The 16,423-nt window shown below is 28.6% G+C and overlaps 1 protein-coding gene across 1 annotated transcript in view; it reads right to left on the bottom strand.

The window, feature by feature from the left end:
- LOC107438039 (uncharacterized) overlaps positions 1-12,596 on the bottom strand; it is a 171,776-nt gene extending 159,180 nt beyond the window's left edge. The window contains exon 1 of the mRNA XM_071181888.1: positions 12,412-12,596. Within this exon, the coding sequence (XP_071037989.1) occupies positions 12,412-12,469 (58 nt within the window). The 5' untranslated portion in view covers positions 12,470-12,596. The remainder of the gene's footprint in view (positions 1-12,411) is intronic.
- Between the last annotated feature and the right edge of the window lie 3,827 nt (positions 12,597-16,423).

The raw sequence follows: 16,423 nt of genomic DNA, 5'->3' as shown, positions 1-16,423 counted from the left end.
CACGGCTGGAATGAGAGATAGTCTGCATATTCTTCGCGGAATATTCTCATGGGATGGAGATTATTCCAAATTTCATTAAGAATGGAGGTTTTGGAGAATTCCATGAGAAGAATTCATGATTCTCTTCTCTGAGAAAGGCTCTATATTATTTTAGTTTTGCTAATGAGTGAGATTTTTTTACTTTAAAGTTGAGTTTTTATTTTGAGTTAGTTTAGAGATTTTGTCAACAGTAAAAATAAATATCTGAATAATGAGAAGCTCTTTTAATATGTTAGCACTAAACATACCATAAGCGTTCAAATGACAGTTAAAGAACTTATGCATCAAAAATGCGCTTATCGTCTTTGCACATTTGACTTCATGACTTTTTCTAACAATTATATATAGTTAATATTCTATTATTATTACTTTTTTTGTATTTTGTTTGTTTCGAGTAATACTTGTCGTATTTCTACAGCAACCTGTCATTTGCCCGGGAGAACAATTCATTGCTTTATAAGGTTATCGGATCTGAAAATACCATGTAATGCGTGTTCAACGAATTGCATTCGAAGAAAAGTTGCACATTTCTGCAAAGACTGTTGCGTAGTTAGTTTAAGCAGAATAATTATGAATTCAAAATTCAAGAAAGAACCTAAAAATTTAGATGGGCATTTTTGTGTCAAAAAAAGTAACAAAAACTAAAAGTTTTGGTTAATAGCTTAGATTTTATTTGGATATCTTTACTTAATTTCTAACTGTTAGTTTCTTCCCAGGAAAATGTCGAAACAATGAAGACAATACAAGTTCTTAGAAGACATAATATTAATGATAAGAATAATTATAAGAATTATAGAAATAATAATAAGTAGAAGAAAATGTTTGCGGAAAATGTACAATGGAGACACACAGTATATGTAAAAAATGCGTTGAGCGACGAATTAAAAATTCTTATTCTTTGTGTTTGTAATACATAAAAATTGACAATATACAACTTTGTTTAATTATAATAAAGTTTAAGTTTATTTCCTTACTAACATTCATATTTCATACATTCAATCAAGAAACATAAAGTCCGATTATTTGATCGGCTATGGTAGAAATAGATATATATTAAGTATTGGTATGTTTAGTGTTAAACAGGTTTGCTTTATACCTTATAAAAGAGAATTTCGCATTGAAGAACAGATTCATGTCTTAAAAAGTTTTTACAAAACCCTAAAGCAGTGTGAAAAGCAAAAAACTGAAATAATAAACTCAACGCAAGGAGAAAACCCTAACAACAAACTTAAAAAACCGTTTCCATATTGTAGACAAGCAACACAACAAATATTTACCGAAAAATTCTCTGATGTTAGCGAGATATCAACTAGCGAAATACTGTTTTTGCAACATTGTTAAAACGCTTTAAAACAATTTGTATTGTATTTTCTTATTAAAAGCTTCCATTAGTGTTTTTTATTCTTTTGGAATCTGTAACTAAAGTATAATGTCCATAATGCCCTCATGATTAATAAAAACAAAACATGCAAGGGAAGAATACGTTTAAGAACATTTAAATTGAGTGTCAAAATACTAGATTTTCTGTGGAAGGTTAAAATAGCAATTATCATATCTTTACTCTGGCATATTTAATTACAAAAAAAACTGATGCACTGTAAGTCTAGAAAAAAAATCAATTTAGTTCATAGTCTGTAGAACCTGGCGATAAAGATACAATATTGCACTGCGTAAAATCGTTAAAGGTTAAGAACATTATTGAATCTGTTAAATTGAATGTAATAAGAAGTGCAGGGTATTTTCTCAGAATGAACGCGGAACAAATACCACAGGTGGTTTTTAATCCTAATCTTCTCTGAGGAAGAGCAAGAGAAAGATATAGAAACAGATGGACAGGCCCAAGATTTTGTCTTACGAAGGGTCAATTACTAAAATAATGGGGTATTGGAAAGAACTTTTAAAACCCAAATCCAGGGTCCACAACGATCTATTGAGCCAGTACTGGTGATGATGAAAAAGAGAGTTTGATTAATAAAAAGTGTTTATAAATTATAACAGTGCGTCTTATAATTTGACCAGGACTGCATTATTACTATTACAATGATTACTACTATTTCTAATAATACTGCTACAATTACGACTATTAACAATATTACTATTACAACAACTACAATTACGGATACTACTTCTACAATTACTACCACTACTACTACAATAACTAATTACTACCACTACAATTATTACTAATATTACCAGCTACTACTATAATTACTGCTACATTTTTCTAACATTACTACTACCACTACAATTACTTATGATTTTACTGCTCTTATTAATATTAACTAAACTTTTCTGGATCAAAAATAATGCTTAATAGAAAACCACATTTTCTAACTAAAGAAGTTTAGTGTAATTCGCAAATACTAAATAGATTAGCAGAAGAGTAAAGAAAGGATAAATCTGATAGGGCAATCCCATCTGTCATAATTAACAGAGAGGGTATTCTTTCGGGATCCAGTCACAAGGATCGAAGAACAAATTGCCAATCGTTCCATGCCTTCGCCTACTTCAAACGATTTTGTCATTTCTAAGGAGGATAGTTTTCTCTTCGCATTTAAGATCATGTTAAGAATGGAATGTTAGTCTTTAATCACTTAAACCAATTTAAATTCTTTAGGAGTTTTCTTAAAATAACTTATATTTCCACTTTTTTTTTCCTCTAAAAAAATTGTTCGCTGAGTAATTTATGTTTGAATGTGGCCTTTATCGGCTCATTATCTTACCAAACGATAATATCTAAAAAAAAAAACACATTAATTTTCTCAATAAAAATTATTTCGTCGATTATTTGCCTTATTTTAAAGTTTTCTTAAAATTATTTTGTAGTTCCTTTGTAAAACTGCGACAAACTATAATTTGGTTATTATTTGTTATTTTCCTTATAACGATAAAATGTTTTGTTTTGTTTTCTAAAATTGCTATAAATAATTTTTTTGATAAACTACCGAACAGGTGAAGCTAAGTTATTTTTCATTGTTTTAAGTTGCTATTTTGTTATTTTTTTTTAAAAAATTGAGTATTTGATGGAAAAAAACAATAAAACTATTTTTTTGCTTTTTTTCTTAAATTACCTTTTGAGAATTTAAGCTGTTGTTTTTAGAGGACCTTTTTTTATAAAAATTAAACTGCTATAAATTATCGTCTGATAATTTCAGCTGTCGTTTACTATCATATCATTTATCGTTTTTTTATAGCATTTAAGATATTTTGAAAAATAATTTTATTAAGGAAACTGTAAGCAAAGATCTGACAAAAATATCAAAGTTTAAAAAATCAGTTTCTTTAATAAATAATCAAATCAGTTCCTTTAAATCAGTTCCTTTAAATCTTTAATAAATAATTAAATAATCAGTTCCTTTAGAGCATTAATATATTTCGCTCAAACTCCTTAAACAAAACAGTTTTCAAGAGCAAGATACTTAATAAGCAACATCATCATGTACATTAAAATAGATTTTCTCAAATTAACTAAAATGCCATATAACATGGGTTTTTATTATATTTTCAATTATCTAAAGCTTTCAATCAAGAAATCCTATTTCACTTTTATTGTTTACCAGCTTTCATTTTTTCGTTATCCCTTTAAATTTCAAATCAAGAAAACTGCTTCTAAATTCAATAAACTTTTACTTTATCTTGGATAGAGCTAGTAATATGTTTTTGTTGAAAGTTTATTTACCCATAAGATACGAGTATTATGATAATTCTACTTCACAACATTGGTTTGAAGGAGAACATTGAAAAAAAAAAAAACTATTCGGCTTATGATTCTAATAAGTTTTTAGAAAATGACTCAAACTACAAATAGGTTTCGATGGAACAATATTTAATCAAGGAATATTACTACAACGAATTATTCCGATGTTTAACAGCGAGTAACAAAGTCTCTTCGTAATATCATATTTAACTTCTTTTAAAAATAATTTTAATAGCCTTCCATTCAGGAGTTAATTACGTAAAAAGAACTACCCAGACGGCTTTCACAAGTTTAAACTAATTTTTGTTTCATGCGACTGTTACAAAAACTCATTTAAAACAAGCGAAATTCAATCTCTGCTTACAATTCGTTTTGTTCGAAATGAATTATTTGTTTGAAATGAATGGAACAGTTTTCGATTGCATTGGAGAACATAATTAAGAAAAGAAATTTCTAGATCTTCTTGTCTAAAAAGTTTAAAGTGAGCAAAAAATAAGTACAACAATCTAAATAACTTTTGTTGTAATAATCGGAATCTTATGTACTAAGTACCGATCTTAATGGTTCAACTGATTAATGGGATACTTGCAAGTGAAGTAGTGTAAATCCTGATGGGTTGCTGAAACTTGGTTTTTATTTACGTTAGCAACTGTTCCTTACATTCTATTTAGAGTAAGCCAAGCCCGTCAAGTATCAATTCTCTTGAGTGACACATTCTAAATTCTTTCATTTTATCTTTCTTACTTAACGCACTAACGTAGAACATAAACAAATTAATTATGTATCGAAGTTGCCAGGTACACAAAAATTTTTTTTTTCATGATTACCATAAAATACTTTAACAAGTAATAAATCTAAGTTAAGTTAACTACGTTGACGAGAAACAGTTATATTTCATCAAATTTGATGTGAGATACGGCTGTGTATTTTATTAACTTCAGAATTATTAACAACATTCTAATTTATATGGAGAAACTTAGCTCAACTTTAATACGCCATTTTACCGATTAAGATCAGACGGGGCTGACGTCATAGGTCACATGTTTGGGTATAGGTTATCTTCCTGAAATGCAAGTACCCAATTGTCATTAATTGTTGTTGTAGTTCATTTATGTCGCACTAGAGCTGCACAATGGGGTGATGGTCTGAGAAACATCCCTGAGGATGATCCGAAGACAAGCCATCACAATTTCGATACTCTGCAGAGGGGATGGCAACCCTGCTTCGGTAGCCCGAAGACCTGCTAGAGAAGTCGCGCACTTTACGATAGAACAGTTTAACGAGGACCCACACCGCACACCCTCGGTTCCTACGCAGACTCATACAAGTGGTCACCCACCCGCACACTGACAGCAGCCAGTGATGCATGGAACCGCGTCTTAACGGAACCTCGTCTTAACGATCAGTCCACCGCGTAACTGTCATTGACTGAGCTGTTAATTTTGAAATTGGAATAAGTATATTTGGAGCAAAAAAATCATTTATTTTTTAATAAATGTTTTTTAACAATCAAAGGTTTTTAATAATAATTGTGCATTTTGATTCTTCATGAAACTAAATTGTTAAAAACATCAAAAAATTAACCTCTATCAATATTTTTAAATCTTTCAAAAACTATACCCTCAAAAAATAGCCTTGCACCACATTCAAGAACAGTGACACAATTATTGCTTAAGTTACCAATTCAATCACAAACGCACATTTTCTTTGAATAAAGATTCGACAGATTTCGATTCGTGACCATCGTAACATGAGGAATAATGGCTATCTGGAAAATATTCGTCAAGAGAGGGGTCCACTTTTTGCACTAAATTTCTCTGAAACATTTCAAACGAATGGAAAGTTTTTGTGTAATACAACTATGAAGCTCGTTGACACGAAAGATAATGTTTTGCTGAAAGTAATTTCTAGAAATTATTTTTTAATAACTGTTGTTCTGGAGTTTAAACTCATTCTTATACGTTATGTACTTATTTATATGGTGATTCACTGTTTTAGGTGTGTTTTAAACGAGTTCATATTGTGACTTACTCTTATAGGGTCATTTATATCCATGCTTATAGTGTGACAAACTCTGAGTTTATATGCTTATATTTTGTTTCACTCATATGCGTACATTTTAAATGATTCCTCTGACATGATATATTTATGAAACGTCTCTAAATGTGTGACAACGTATTGAGTTAAAGTCGTAATAAACAATATTACCCTATAAATGAAGTAATAAAACAAAGCAAATGATATTATAGTTTGCAATAATTATCTAAGCATTCTAAACCCTTTTATCGGGTAAAATTAATAAAACTTTTCAGAATCGCAGAAAGAAGTTGTCTTAGAAGGCTCATCATCTTTAAAAAGTTATTCAGCTTAACTGAATGTTAAAGATTAGCGTTAAGTTTAGAAAAGATTAAACCTTTCGCAGGCCTGTACTTAACAACAAACCTTTACTTATACCTAAAGAAACAAAAACTTTACTTAACAACTAACCGTTACTTAAACTTTAACTAAAACCTTTACTTAAACAACTAAATCTAAACCCTTACGTAACGTTAACAAAAACAACACACTATTCAAATGTAATTTAATAGACTTAACGGAATAAATTTATTCGAAACAAATATTCCTTATTGCTCGGTGCAGAAAAGAATGAAAGATCTCTCAAATGAAAAGCTCTGAAGACTTGAGTTATTAAATTCTTCGTCCAAACACCATTTCGGATTTAATGAAAATCGAGAGATTTTTTCTTCCCCCCAAGAAACCACGTCTTTCGAACATAAAATGAGGGCTAGAGAAAGACGAGAACCACTCTCTCAACAACAATTGATTTTTTTTTTCTTGTCATATCTTCCCCGTAAGATTGGCTTGTCTTCGAAGATTGGTTTACAAAAAGCTCGCCAAGGCTCGCCCTAACGTTATTTCTCCTCTTCATAGCATGTGATATGTTCTTTGATCAAATCTTTTTTTCCCCCTTCTGTTTCCGTAACAGAAAAAGGGACATTTTGACGTAGCTGATACTTAAATATGCATATTCTTCAGTGAACAAGAAAATGTTTGGCTCCACTTTTGTCGGTTTTGTGTAGCGTGGCCTTTCTTCGAAAACAATTTCAAAAGTGCGTAAAATTTAGTCTGCCTTAATATTTTCCACCGAATATGAGCATCAATAAAAATGAAGAGCTATGGGCAATATAGTGACGTTTCCTTAGTAGATATTTTAACTTCACTTTGTTTGCGCAACATAAGAAAGAATATTTTAACGCAGTTGATTCCTTCTGTTTCCGTAACTTGAATGAGGGTCATTTTAAAGCCAGCTGATACTTAAAAATGCATATTCTACAGTGAGCAAAGAATCTATTCAATTTTGCTTGTTTTGTATAGTATTACCCTTTCTTTGTAAACACTTATCTAAAGTTGTAAAATTAAGAGTATTTTTATATTTTTCACCACATTTCTAAGCAGTAAATGTTGCGACAAACTTACAGGGGAAGTAGGGCATATCAGAAGGATTAAAAATTTCCTAGGACCGGGAATGTTATTGTATGCCACTATGGGCACTTTCCTATAATGAACTGTTACATCGTGTGCCTTTGAATATCAGATACTTTTATTTATCTAAATTATCTTAATTTTTTTTCTCTCAATCATTGTCAAAAACTGCTTTCAAATAGGTACAGTATTAGCTGTTTTATCATAATTTCATAATTTGGCGACACACTAGACATGGGGGTCTTCGTGGTTTTCCTCTCCATGTAACGCAAATGCGGGTTAGTTCCATCAAAAACTCCTTCACAAAGGTAAATTTCTCCCAATACTTGAACTAGGAAATTCCCTTGTTTTCTGGATTGGATTCAAAATTACATGGTGACAGAGTTGAACATTAGTTCTCGTAAACTCTAAATTGAGACAGCTGCTCAACGACGATTTTAAAATAAGACATAAAATATAATAATCACATGAAGTTTAAATATTTTAGAAAAATAAAAGTGCAAGTTGTAAGGCACACGAAAAACATGTCCATGTTAGGAAAACGCCCCTAGCAGCGTAAAACGACATTTCAGGTTATGGTTTCCATGGTAATTCTTTATCCTTACAATCTGTTATACTTCCCTTAGAAGTTAGTCGCTGCATTTACGGTACACGCTGTATAATAACAAGCCATATTTCTTTCCAAAGAAGATATGTTCCGTAATATTATTTTTAGATATTTATTTTAAAAGTTTTCAGAATTTCCACAACGAACAATTTATTGCTATTATATATAAATTATTTTTTTTTCATACTGGCTGGCTTCCTTGAAAAATTTGAACGTGTGGCACATCATCGTATTGCGTCAAATCTTTCAAATGAGCGATCTACATCTTTTTATAATCAACATTTCTTGTTAAATAGCTCTTGGATAAATAGCTCAGCATTCTATTATTTTTATCTTAATATTTTTATTATTAATATTTTACATTAAATTTTATTTTATTATTTCCGCTGTTTTAGTTACCATACTATTCTTGTATGAATATTTAGATTTAACTTGTTCCAATCTTCAGTAAATTAATGATTTTATTACTAAGCGTTTTTAAGCGTTCAGTATAATGCAATTTAATTTCACTATATCGTATTCGTCTAAAGGGAATCTAAAATAGAAAAATAACTAAACCTCGCGTTTAAGGGGTCTTCACGCATTTAAGAAAAATGGCCTGAGATTATAGGATTAAAAAATTAATATTTATATATACTCAGTAGCCTTGTAATTTTAAATCCGAGACTGAACCAAGGGCACTATCTATGATTTCTCTACCTTTGTGTAGAATTTACTACACTGTAGTAATTGGGGAGCGCAGAGAGTAACGGTTCAATAAATAAGAACTTTCCACAGTGTATAGACACAAAATGACAGTAGGAAATTGACGAGGCAAATTCTTCTTACTGATTAAACTACTCTGTATATGTTCTTCTACCGAAGAAAATTCTTGCATAAGGAACCGAAAATATTTAATGTCCGATTCTGTACCATTATCTGTACTTAAACTGTTTCAATCATACGTAGAGCAAAGTATTATCCCCATTTAAATGACTACCATTTATTTTTTTTAAAAATACTGAAACTTATAACTGTATCTGTTTATATTTTCAGAAAATACCATTTCTTCCAAAGTTTTTTTTGTGGTTTTTTTTTTTGGAAATATATTTTGTATTTAAGGTATGAAATTTTATTTAAAAAAGTGTTTTAATGCATCGAAAACTATTATTTATCGAATACTTACCACAGAATTCCTGAATGAATAAATAGATATTTTGTTTAAAAAACAAGTAAAAGTCTCTAAAAATCTCATGGTAGAATAATACAAGAGAGAACAAATTCAATGTTCCCTCATCTAATTATATTTTAAACGCAACTAAAGCTACTTGATTCTTCGAAATAAATACGATTAACTCAAAACTCGGAGAAAACAGGATGAATTTTTAAACCTTTATCGATTAGAATTGTATTTTCTCTTCAAGATGCCTCCCTTTCAAATTAACATGCTCGATATTTAGGAACGCAGATTATAACTAACTCTTGTCTAGATAAAGATTTTTAATGAAGAATTAATCATAGAACAAAGGAATAAATCATTAAATAAGACACCATTTATACCAGCTCTAGTTTTATAACATAAGTATGGAAACTCTGTGTTTACATATAGATTTGATTTACTTTGTATTGGCTTTTGTATAGTAGATTTACTATGTATTGACTTTACTAAAATTTAAATTTCTATTACATAGTAAATTGGTGTTATCACGTTAATGTTAACAAAACACTATTAGAAAGGTTTTAATAGAAAATAAAACGTGTTAAAATGTATACGGTTGATTATAAAGTAACTTAGTGATAGTATATGTTCTTTTGGCAAGCACATTGTGACGAGTTATTTTGTATGTAAAGTATCATTACTACACCATTAATAGTGTTAAAAGTGATTATCCAGCATTTACAGTTACAGCGACAGGATATCGAAGCTTTCTAGTAACAGTCTTTACTTATTTCATCCAAACATAACATGCAGGAAAAAAAAAACTAAAATGGAGTGGAAATGATAATTTCGGCATGAGAAACGACAGCGTTAGGCAGAGAGATGAGAAAAAAAACCAATTTATAAATTTTTGGCTTGCAATTCGCCTTTTTTGAAAGAAGATTTTAATGGGAAGGAAGAAAAAAAAATCACGGATGTACTTAGGCTGCATCTTTCGCTCTTCATCTCTGTTTAGTGCCGTCACTATTCGTACTAAAACTCATTTACACTTTATTTTAACTTTATAACTATAAGGTTAAATCAGAGGAATTAAGTTAACATTTGAAAACTTAGAAGATCTCTAGCTACAACCGCGACAGCCGGAAAACTCTCAAAATTCTTTTTCTTTCTCTTACTTTCTTTTGAATTATAATTCTTTCTAAAAGGTCATTTTTTGATAAAGTTATTGTATTATCTTACCTATATATGCAACATTCCGAAACTCACGTTTTGTGTTACAAACTACTTATTTATTTATTATAGTTTGTAATTTGAAAAAGAATTTGATGTACTCATTAAAAAATGATGCTTTAAAATGAACGAATTAATACATTTTTTTAAAGGAAAAAATTTACAAATTACAGCTTTTTTAAATCCTTTGTCGCTTTTATAGTTGAATTTTTTTTGGCGGTTGTAACAAAGCAAGTGATCGCATATCCTAAAATATTAAAAACTCATTTTAAAATATTTTAACAAAAATATGATAACAAAAAATCCCTACGATTCATATGGTTTCTCCTCCGAAGCGTTTTTATAGTCCTAGTTTTAACCTGTTAAATTTATTTTCGTTAATGGAATATTAAACATATTTTTTATTTTTACTATTACATTTAAACATTCCTTGCTCTTCGTTTAAATTTTTTTTGTCTTATCGTTTCAATTTTCTTTGCTCATTTTCCTATTTTTGAAGAATCTTACTCATGGGTCTAGTCAGTTTTAAAAAACTTATCAATGAAGTATCTTAAGCATTAAAATATATAGAACACGAAAAATTGAAAAGATGAAGAGCTATGTTAGACAGCTACAACGGTCAAACTAAGTTCTGAACTAAAAAGTGAAGAACTAAAACATCGATATAAAAGGCTTTACTTGGAACTAATTTTCATAGCTTGTATTTAAATAAATAAAAGTCGATCTTAAAACTAGGCTGCAAAATTAAAAAAAAATTATACTCCTCACAGTTAAACAAATACTGTGGAGATCACACAAAAAAAACTGTTGTAATTATAAAACAGTAACAATCCTGTTTTCTTTTTTTTAATCCTTTGTACTTATTGATTGAAAGATAATTCATTGCAATTAAAATTCTGATCTTCTGCCAAATAACACTTTGCTAATATTTGCTAAACCCTTTGGTTTCGAGGTCAAAAATTATTTTTTACAGTTCATAAGTTATTATTTCTTATAGTTAACGTAATACACAGTAAACAAGTAGATTTTAACATTTTAAAGGAGTAATTAAGTAAGGGGATAAATATGATTTAAGTTTTTGCAAGCTTAGAATAAAACTTTACGACAGTATTGATTTTAAGCACGTATTTTAATCAAAAGGAAATAGATATTTCATTTTAATTCTCATCTGTTTTGATCATTTATTTTATTTTTTGTATATCGATATATCTTTGCTAATAATTGTTTCAAAAATTACTCTTAAGGCTAAAACTTTATTCTATAACAATAGTTTATAAATTGAATTTTAACATTTCCCTTAGTTAAACAAGTAAACGAATTTTGATAAATTGTTGGAGAACAATTAAAATAAGGGATGAGTATCATTTAAGCTGTTGCAGACTTAAAATTAATATTTAAATCAGTATTGATTTCTAAAAACATATTTCCATATAACTCAAAAAAAAAAAAAACATTCATTGAAGTTAAAATTCATATATATTTCTTTTTGCTTCTCAAATATTAGTTACCAAGGTACTCAATAAGGAAATAAGAATATCTCTGAATAATTTGTGAGTTATATGTGTATAAAGAGATAAAAATATGTATCTTAAGAAGCATTAAAAATTGGGTGTACGAAAAAAGAAATTTTTAAGGGTAAAAAAGGATTCATAAAAACTTTTGCTAATTAGTCTTTAAAAGAGTTTTTTGAACACATGGAAGGGAATTTAATCTATATTTTTTAAAAAGCACTTTAAAATGCGAAGGGAAATATATTTCAAACTGAGTCAAGCTTGGTATTAATATTTAAAACAGTATTGATACTGATGACGACTGTTCAGAGTTCAAGAATTATTTATTGTAATTAAAATTCAATCGTAATTCAGAAAGTTGTATAATGAATGCTGTTTCATTTATATGTTTACGAAATAAACGTGTGAAATTAAAAAAAGTGTTCTATAAGAAAAATATTTCCACGGTGATTTTTAAAATATATCTTTTGAGAATATGCAAACTCAAGCATTTTAATGTAAGGAGAAATGTGATTGAGAATATTTAAAATAGTATTGATTCGGAATTTACATTTTGTAGCTAGGCTAAATAAACATTAGCTGTAATTAAAATTCTTATCCTTTTCTAAACACTGTATAAATGAATATCACTTTTCTAATATTTGTTTACTGTGGTAATCAATAAACAAAGGAGAAAATCACTGAATAATTTGCAAGTTTTACTCACGTGCATTCGCAGAGGCGAAAACGATCAGGAGCGCGAGCAGCGCTCTTAGGAACTCCATGGAGCGAAAAATCCCGGCGATTCTTTAGAAAGCCACGCGGGAAACTAAAAATGAATGAATCCAATTGAACTTGCTCCTCCTTATCCTTTTTAGTGATGCTCTTCGGTCACTCTATCGCTTCTTCTGGACATCATCGGTTTCGACTGCTATTTATAAACGCGATGACGTCATGACGACACCAACGCCCTCTGTTCTTCCCAACAAACAATAAAGATGAGAGGTGGAATACTTGATAAGCAGGAGTCGAAGTTCATTACTTTGAAAACTGGGTGAATTTTCAGTTTTTTTCTTCTTTTTTTTTTAGTATATTCGTAAAAATCGAGAGAAAAAAAAATCTAGTTTTTATAATCGTCTGTCGTTTCAAAAGCTTTTATAATCGTCTGTTGCATCTAAGTTTTTTAATCGTTTGTCGTACTAACATACTTATTTATAATCGTTGGTCGTATTACAATTTTCATAAAATTTTTTTCATTATAATCGACTGTTGCAACAAAATTCTAATTTTTAATTATGTCCTTATAAAATTTCATAATTGTCTGCTTTAAAACTTTTATAACGTTTGGCGGGACGATAATAAAAGAGTTTTCAGTAACATTTTAAATAAAATACAAATTTTATTGTTTTAGTACAGATAAATTTCCTAATACTAATTTTAACTTCTAAATCTTAATTACCAAACTAATTCATAATAAATCGGATAAAAAACGATATAGGATAAAAAAAAAAGGAATAAATTCAAATTTAAAATCAATTTGTCGTTAGGCATGTACAGTGTGTTTTTTTATTTATTAGTATTAAAATTAGTCTTAGGAAGTTATTAGTGTCAGGAAAGATTTATTAATTTAAAGATCTTTCTTTTTTGAAATTGTTTTTTTCATTTTTGATTATTATTCCAAATTAAAAGCTTGAAACTAAAGTGGCGGTTCTTTAATATAAAATAATCATATTATATTAACTAACCTATTTATCTTAGATTTGCAATATATTTTAATTATTGGTCAGTAATTAAATTATATTTACTTTTAACATAGTCTTTATGTTAAATTAAAGGGAAAATATTACAAGTCGCTCAAAAAAATCGCCCTACTATTATTGTCACCAATGATGTTTAATTAATTTTAGTAAAAGACTTTAATTGGAATAAAAAAATAAGATAGGTACTAAGAAAAATTAATGGAGATATTATACTAATTCATTAAAGAAAAGCGTAGTAAATCGACCTACTATTATTGATGCCTATGATGCTTGCTTAATTTTGGTAATAGGTACTAGCTGAAATAAAAAATAAACTATGCACTAAAAAACATAACTAATGGAGGTATGACTTCAATTTTTGACGTCGGTGATGTTCAATTAATTTTGGTAATAGGTACTAATTAAAATAAAACTAAGTTACAAAAAACCAAGTTAGTGAAGAAATGATTCGAATTCATTTACGCAAAACGTAAAAAATTGCCAAGCTATTATTGACGACAATGAAGCTCAGTTAAATTTGGTGAAAGCTATTACTTCACAAAAAAATAAGCAATATTAATGAAGGAATGGTACTAATCCGTTAAAGAGAAACGTAAAAAGTCACCAAATTATTACTGAAGCTATAATTACTTAATTAATTTTGGTAATAAGTACTAACAAAAAAATAAGCTCATCTCACCTTCAGCACTATCAAGCAAAATTAATAACGAAATGACATTAATTCGTTAAGAAGAGTTATAAAAAATTGTTACGTTAGTAGTAACATCCATGATGCTTAATCGTTTTACGTATTAAATGAAATATGTAATAAAATAAAAAGCAAAATTAATAGAAAAATGGGAATAATTCGTTCAGGAAGAACATAAAAAGTCACACTATTATTGACTCAAAGGGTGCTTCATTAGTTTTGATATTTTGGTAATAGGCACTTTTGGTATTATGGTGCAATATTAATCAATAAAGCTATACTAATGCATGTGAAATTAGTTTATACTGTACCTATTAAAACTGCATTAATATTGGGAAATTTTAATATAACGTGGAAAGAGGTGTTTTTCAGGTCTAAGAAAGGGATAAGTTTCATTGAAAATTGCTCATTTGATGTGAATTTTGAGCAACATGAGTTGACTTTGAGCAAATAACACCATTCCAAAACATACTAAATACAGTAAATCGTTATTTTAATGGGATAAATGACTAAAAACGAGCTTTGCTTAATGCAATAACGTAGAACCACTGAGAAGGACAGAAAATAATAAAAAATGAAAAAATTGGAATTATTATAGCTTTTTTAATTGTGTTGGCATCTGTCTCTTAGTTTTGTACATGATTTTGCAGTATTATTCAGTAGGGGAGAGTGCGGTCAATTGTAACAGGGTACGACTGTAACAGAGCAAAAATTTCGAGTGTCGGGTTCTAGATTTGGTTCCTAGGTGGNCAAGCAAACAAATTTATATTAAAAAAAATTTGAATATTTTTATTATTTTAAAAACGATACTTCAATTCATACTCTTCTTTAACACTAAACATACTAGCATATAATGTATACTTATTTCTAACATAGCCGATCAAATGACCGCACTTTATGTTTCTTGATTGAATGTATGAAATATGGATGTTAGGAAGGAAATAAACTAAAAAAACTTTATTATAACTAAACAAAATTGTACATTGTCAATTTTTATGTATTACAAACACAAAGAATAAGAACTTTTATTGCTCACTGCATTTTTTACATATACAGGGTATTTCCATTGTACATTTTCCGCAAACATCTTTCTTCTAATTATTATTTTTTCTAATAATTCCCGTAATTATTCTTAATAAGAATTATAATTTAATAGAATAACTATTTAATAGTTATAATAACTATTAATAATTAACTATTTAATAATAATTTAATAAAATAACTTAATAGAATTATATTTTAATAAGAATTCTAAGAATATATAAGAATTACAATTCCTGTAATTATTCTTATAATTAATATTATTTATTCAATGAACGTGCGCTGTCTTGATTGTTTCGGCATTTTTCTGGGAAAAAGCTAATAGATAGTTAGAAATGAGGTAAAGCTATCAAAATAAAATATAAGCTACTTACCAAAACATTCAGTTTTTGTCACTTTTTCGAACAAAAAAAATGTCAATCTAAAATTGTAGCTACTTTCTAGAAATTTGGATTCACAGTTATTCTGATTAAACTCACTACGCTACAGTCTTTGCAGAATGTGCATCTAATTGAGTGCAATGCGTTGAACACGCATTGCATCGTAGTATCTGATCCAATAACCCTATAGAACAATAAATTGTTCTCTCGGTCAAATGAGCGGTTGTGGTGGAAATAGGCATACAATACGTGTTATTCGTAACAAACAAAATATAAAATTAAAAAGAATAATAGAATATTAACTGTATATAATTGTTAGAAAAAGTCATGAAAGTCAAATGTGCAAAAACGATAAGATAAGCGCATTTTCAATGCAAAAGTTCTTAAACGATCATTNTTCTTTAAAAATATAAAAAAACTATTCTAACTACTAAATTATCTTTCGGATCTTTTTACCAAACATCTTTCATCAGACGATAAAAAAATTTATACAATATAATAAACAAAAAGATTATAATGCTTAAAATATCAATCAAATCGTTCTAATTTTCAATTGAAAAAAATTATATTAGCCTTTTAAAATCCATATTTAAAATTCTAAACGAGACACAAATACGAACTCTTTCTGAATAAATATTTAGATTTAGAATTAAATGAATGTCCAGAATTTGGAAACTAACTACATGTTCTTGAATAGTTAATGGTATTGACATTTAGTAAATAGGAATCAGTAGCTGCTTGAACAACCTCATTCAAAGCTTTTGAAAAGTTTGTGAGCAACTTTTCCTTCACATGAAGTTTGATACATAGTTTCAGACATTTATAACTATTTAAAATGAGTGTAAGTTTAAAGATTTTTACATCATTTAG

Source organism: Parasteatoda tepidariorum, chromosome 6, assembly GCF_043381705.1.
Source record: "Parasteatoda tepidariorum isolate YZ-2023 chromosome 6, CAS_Ptep_4.0, whole genome shotgun sequence".
NCBI classification, from domain to species: domain Eukaryota; kingdom Metazoa; phylum Arthropoda; class Arachnida; order Araneae; family Theridiidae; genus Parasteatoda; species Parasteatoda tepidariorum.
This window is presented reverse-complemented; position numbering and strand designations above follow the sequence as displayed.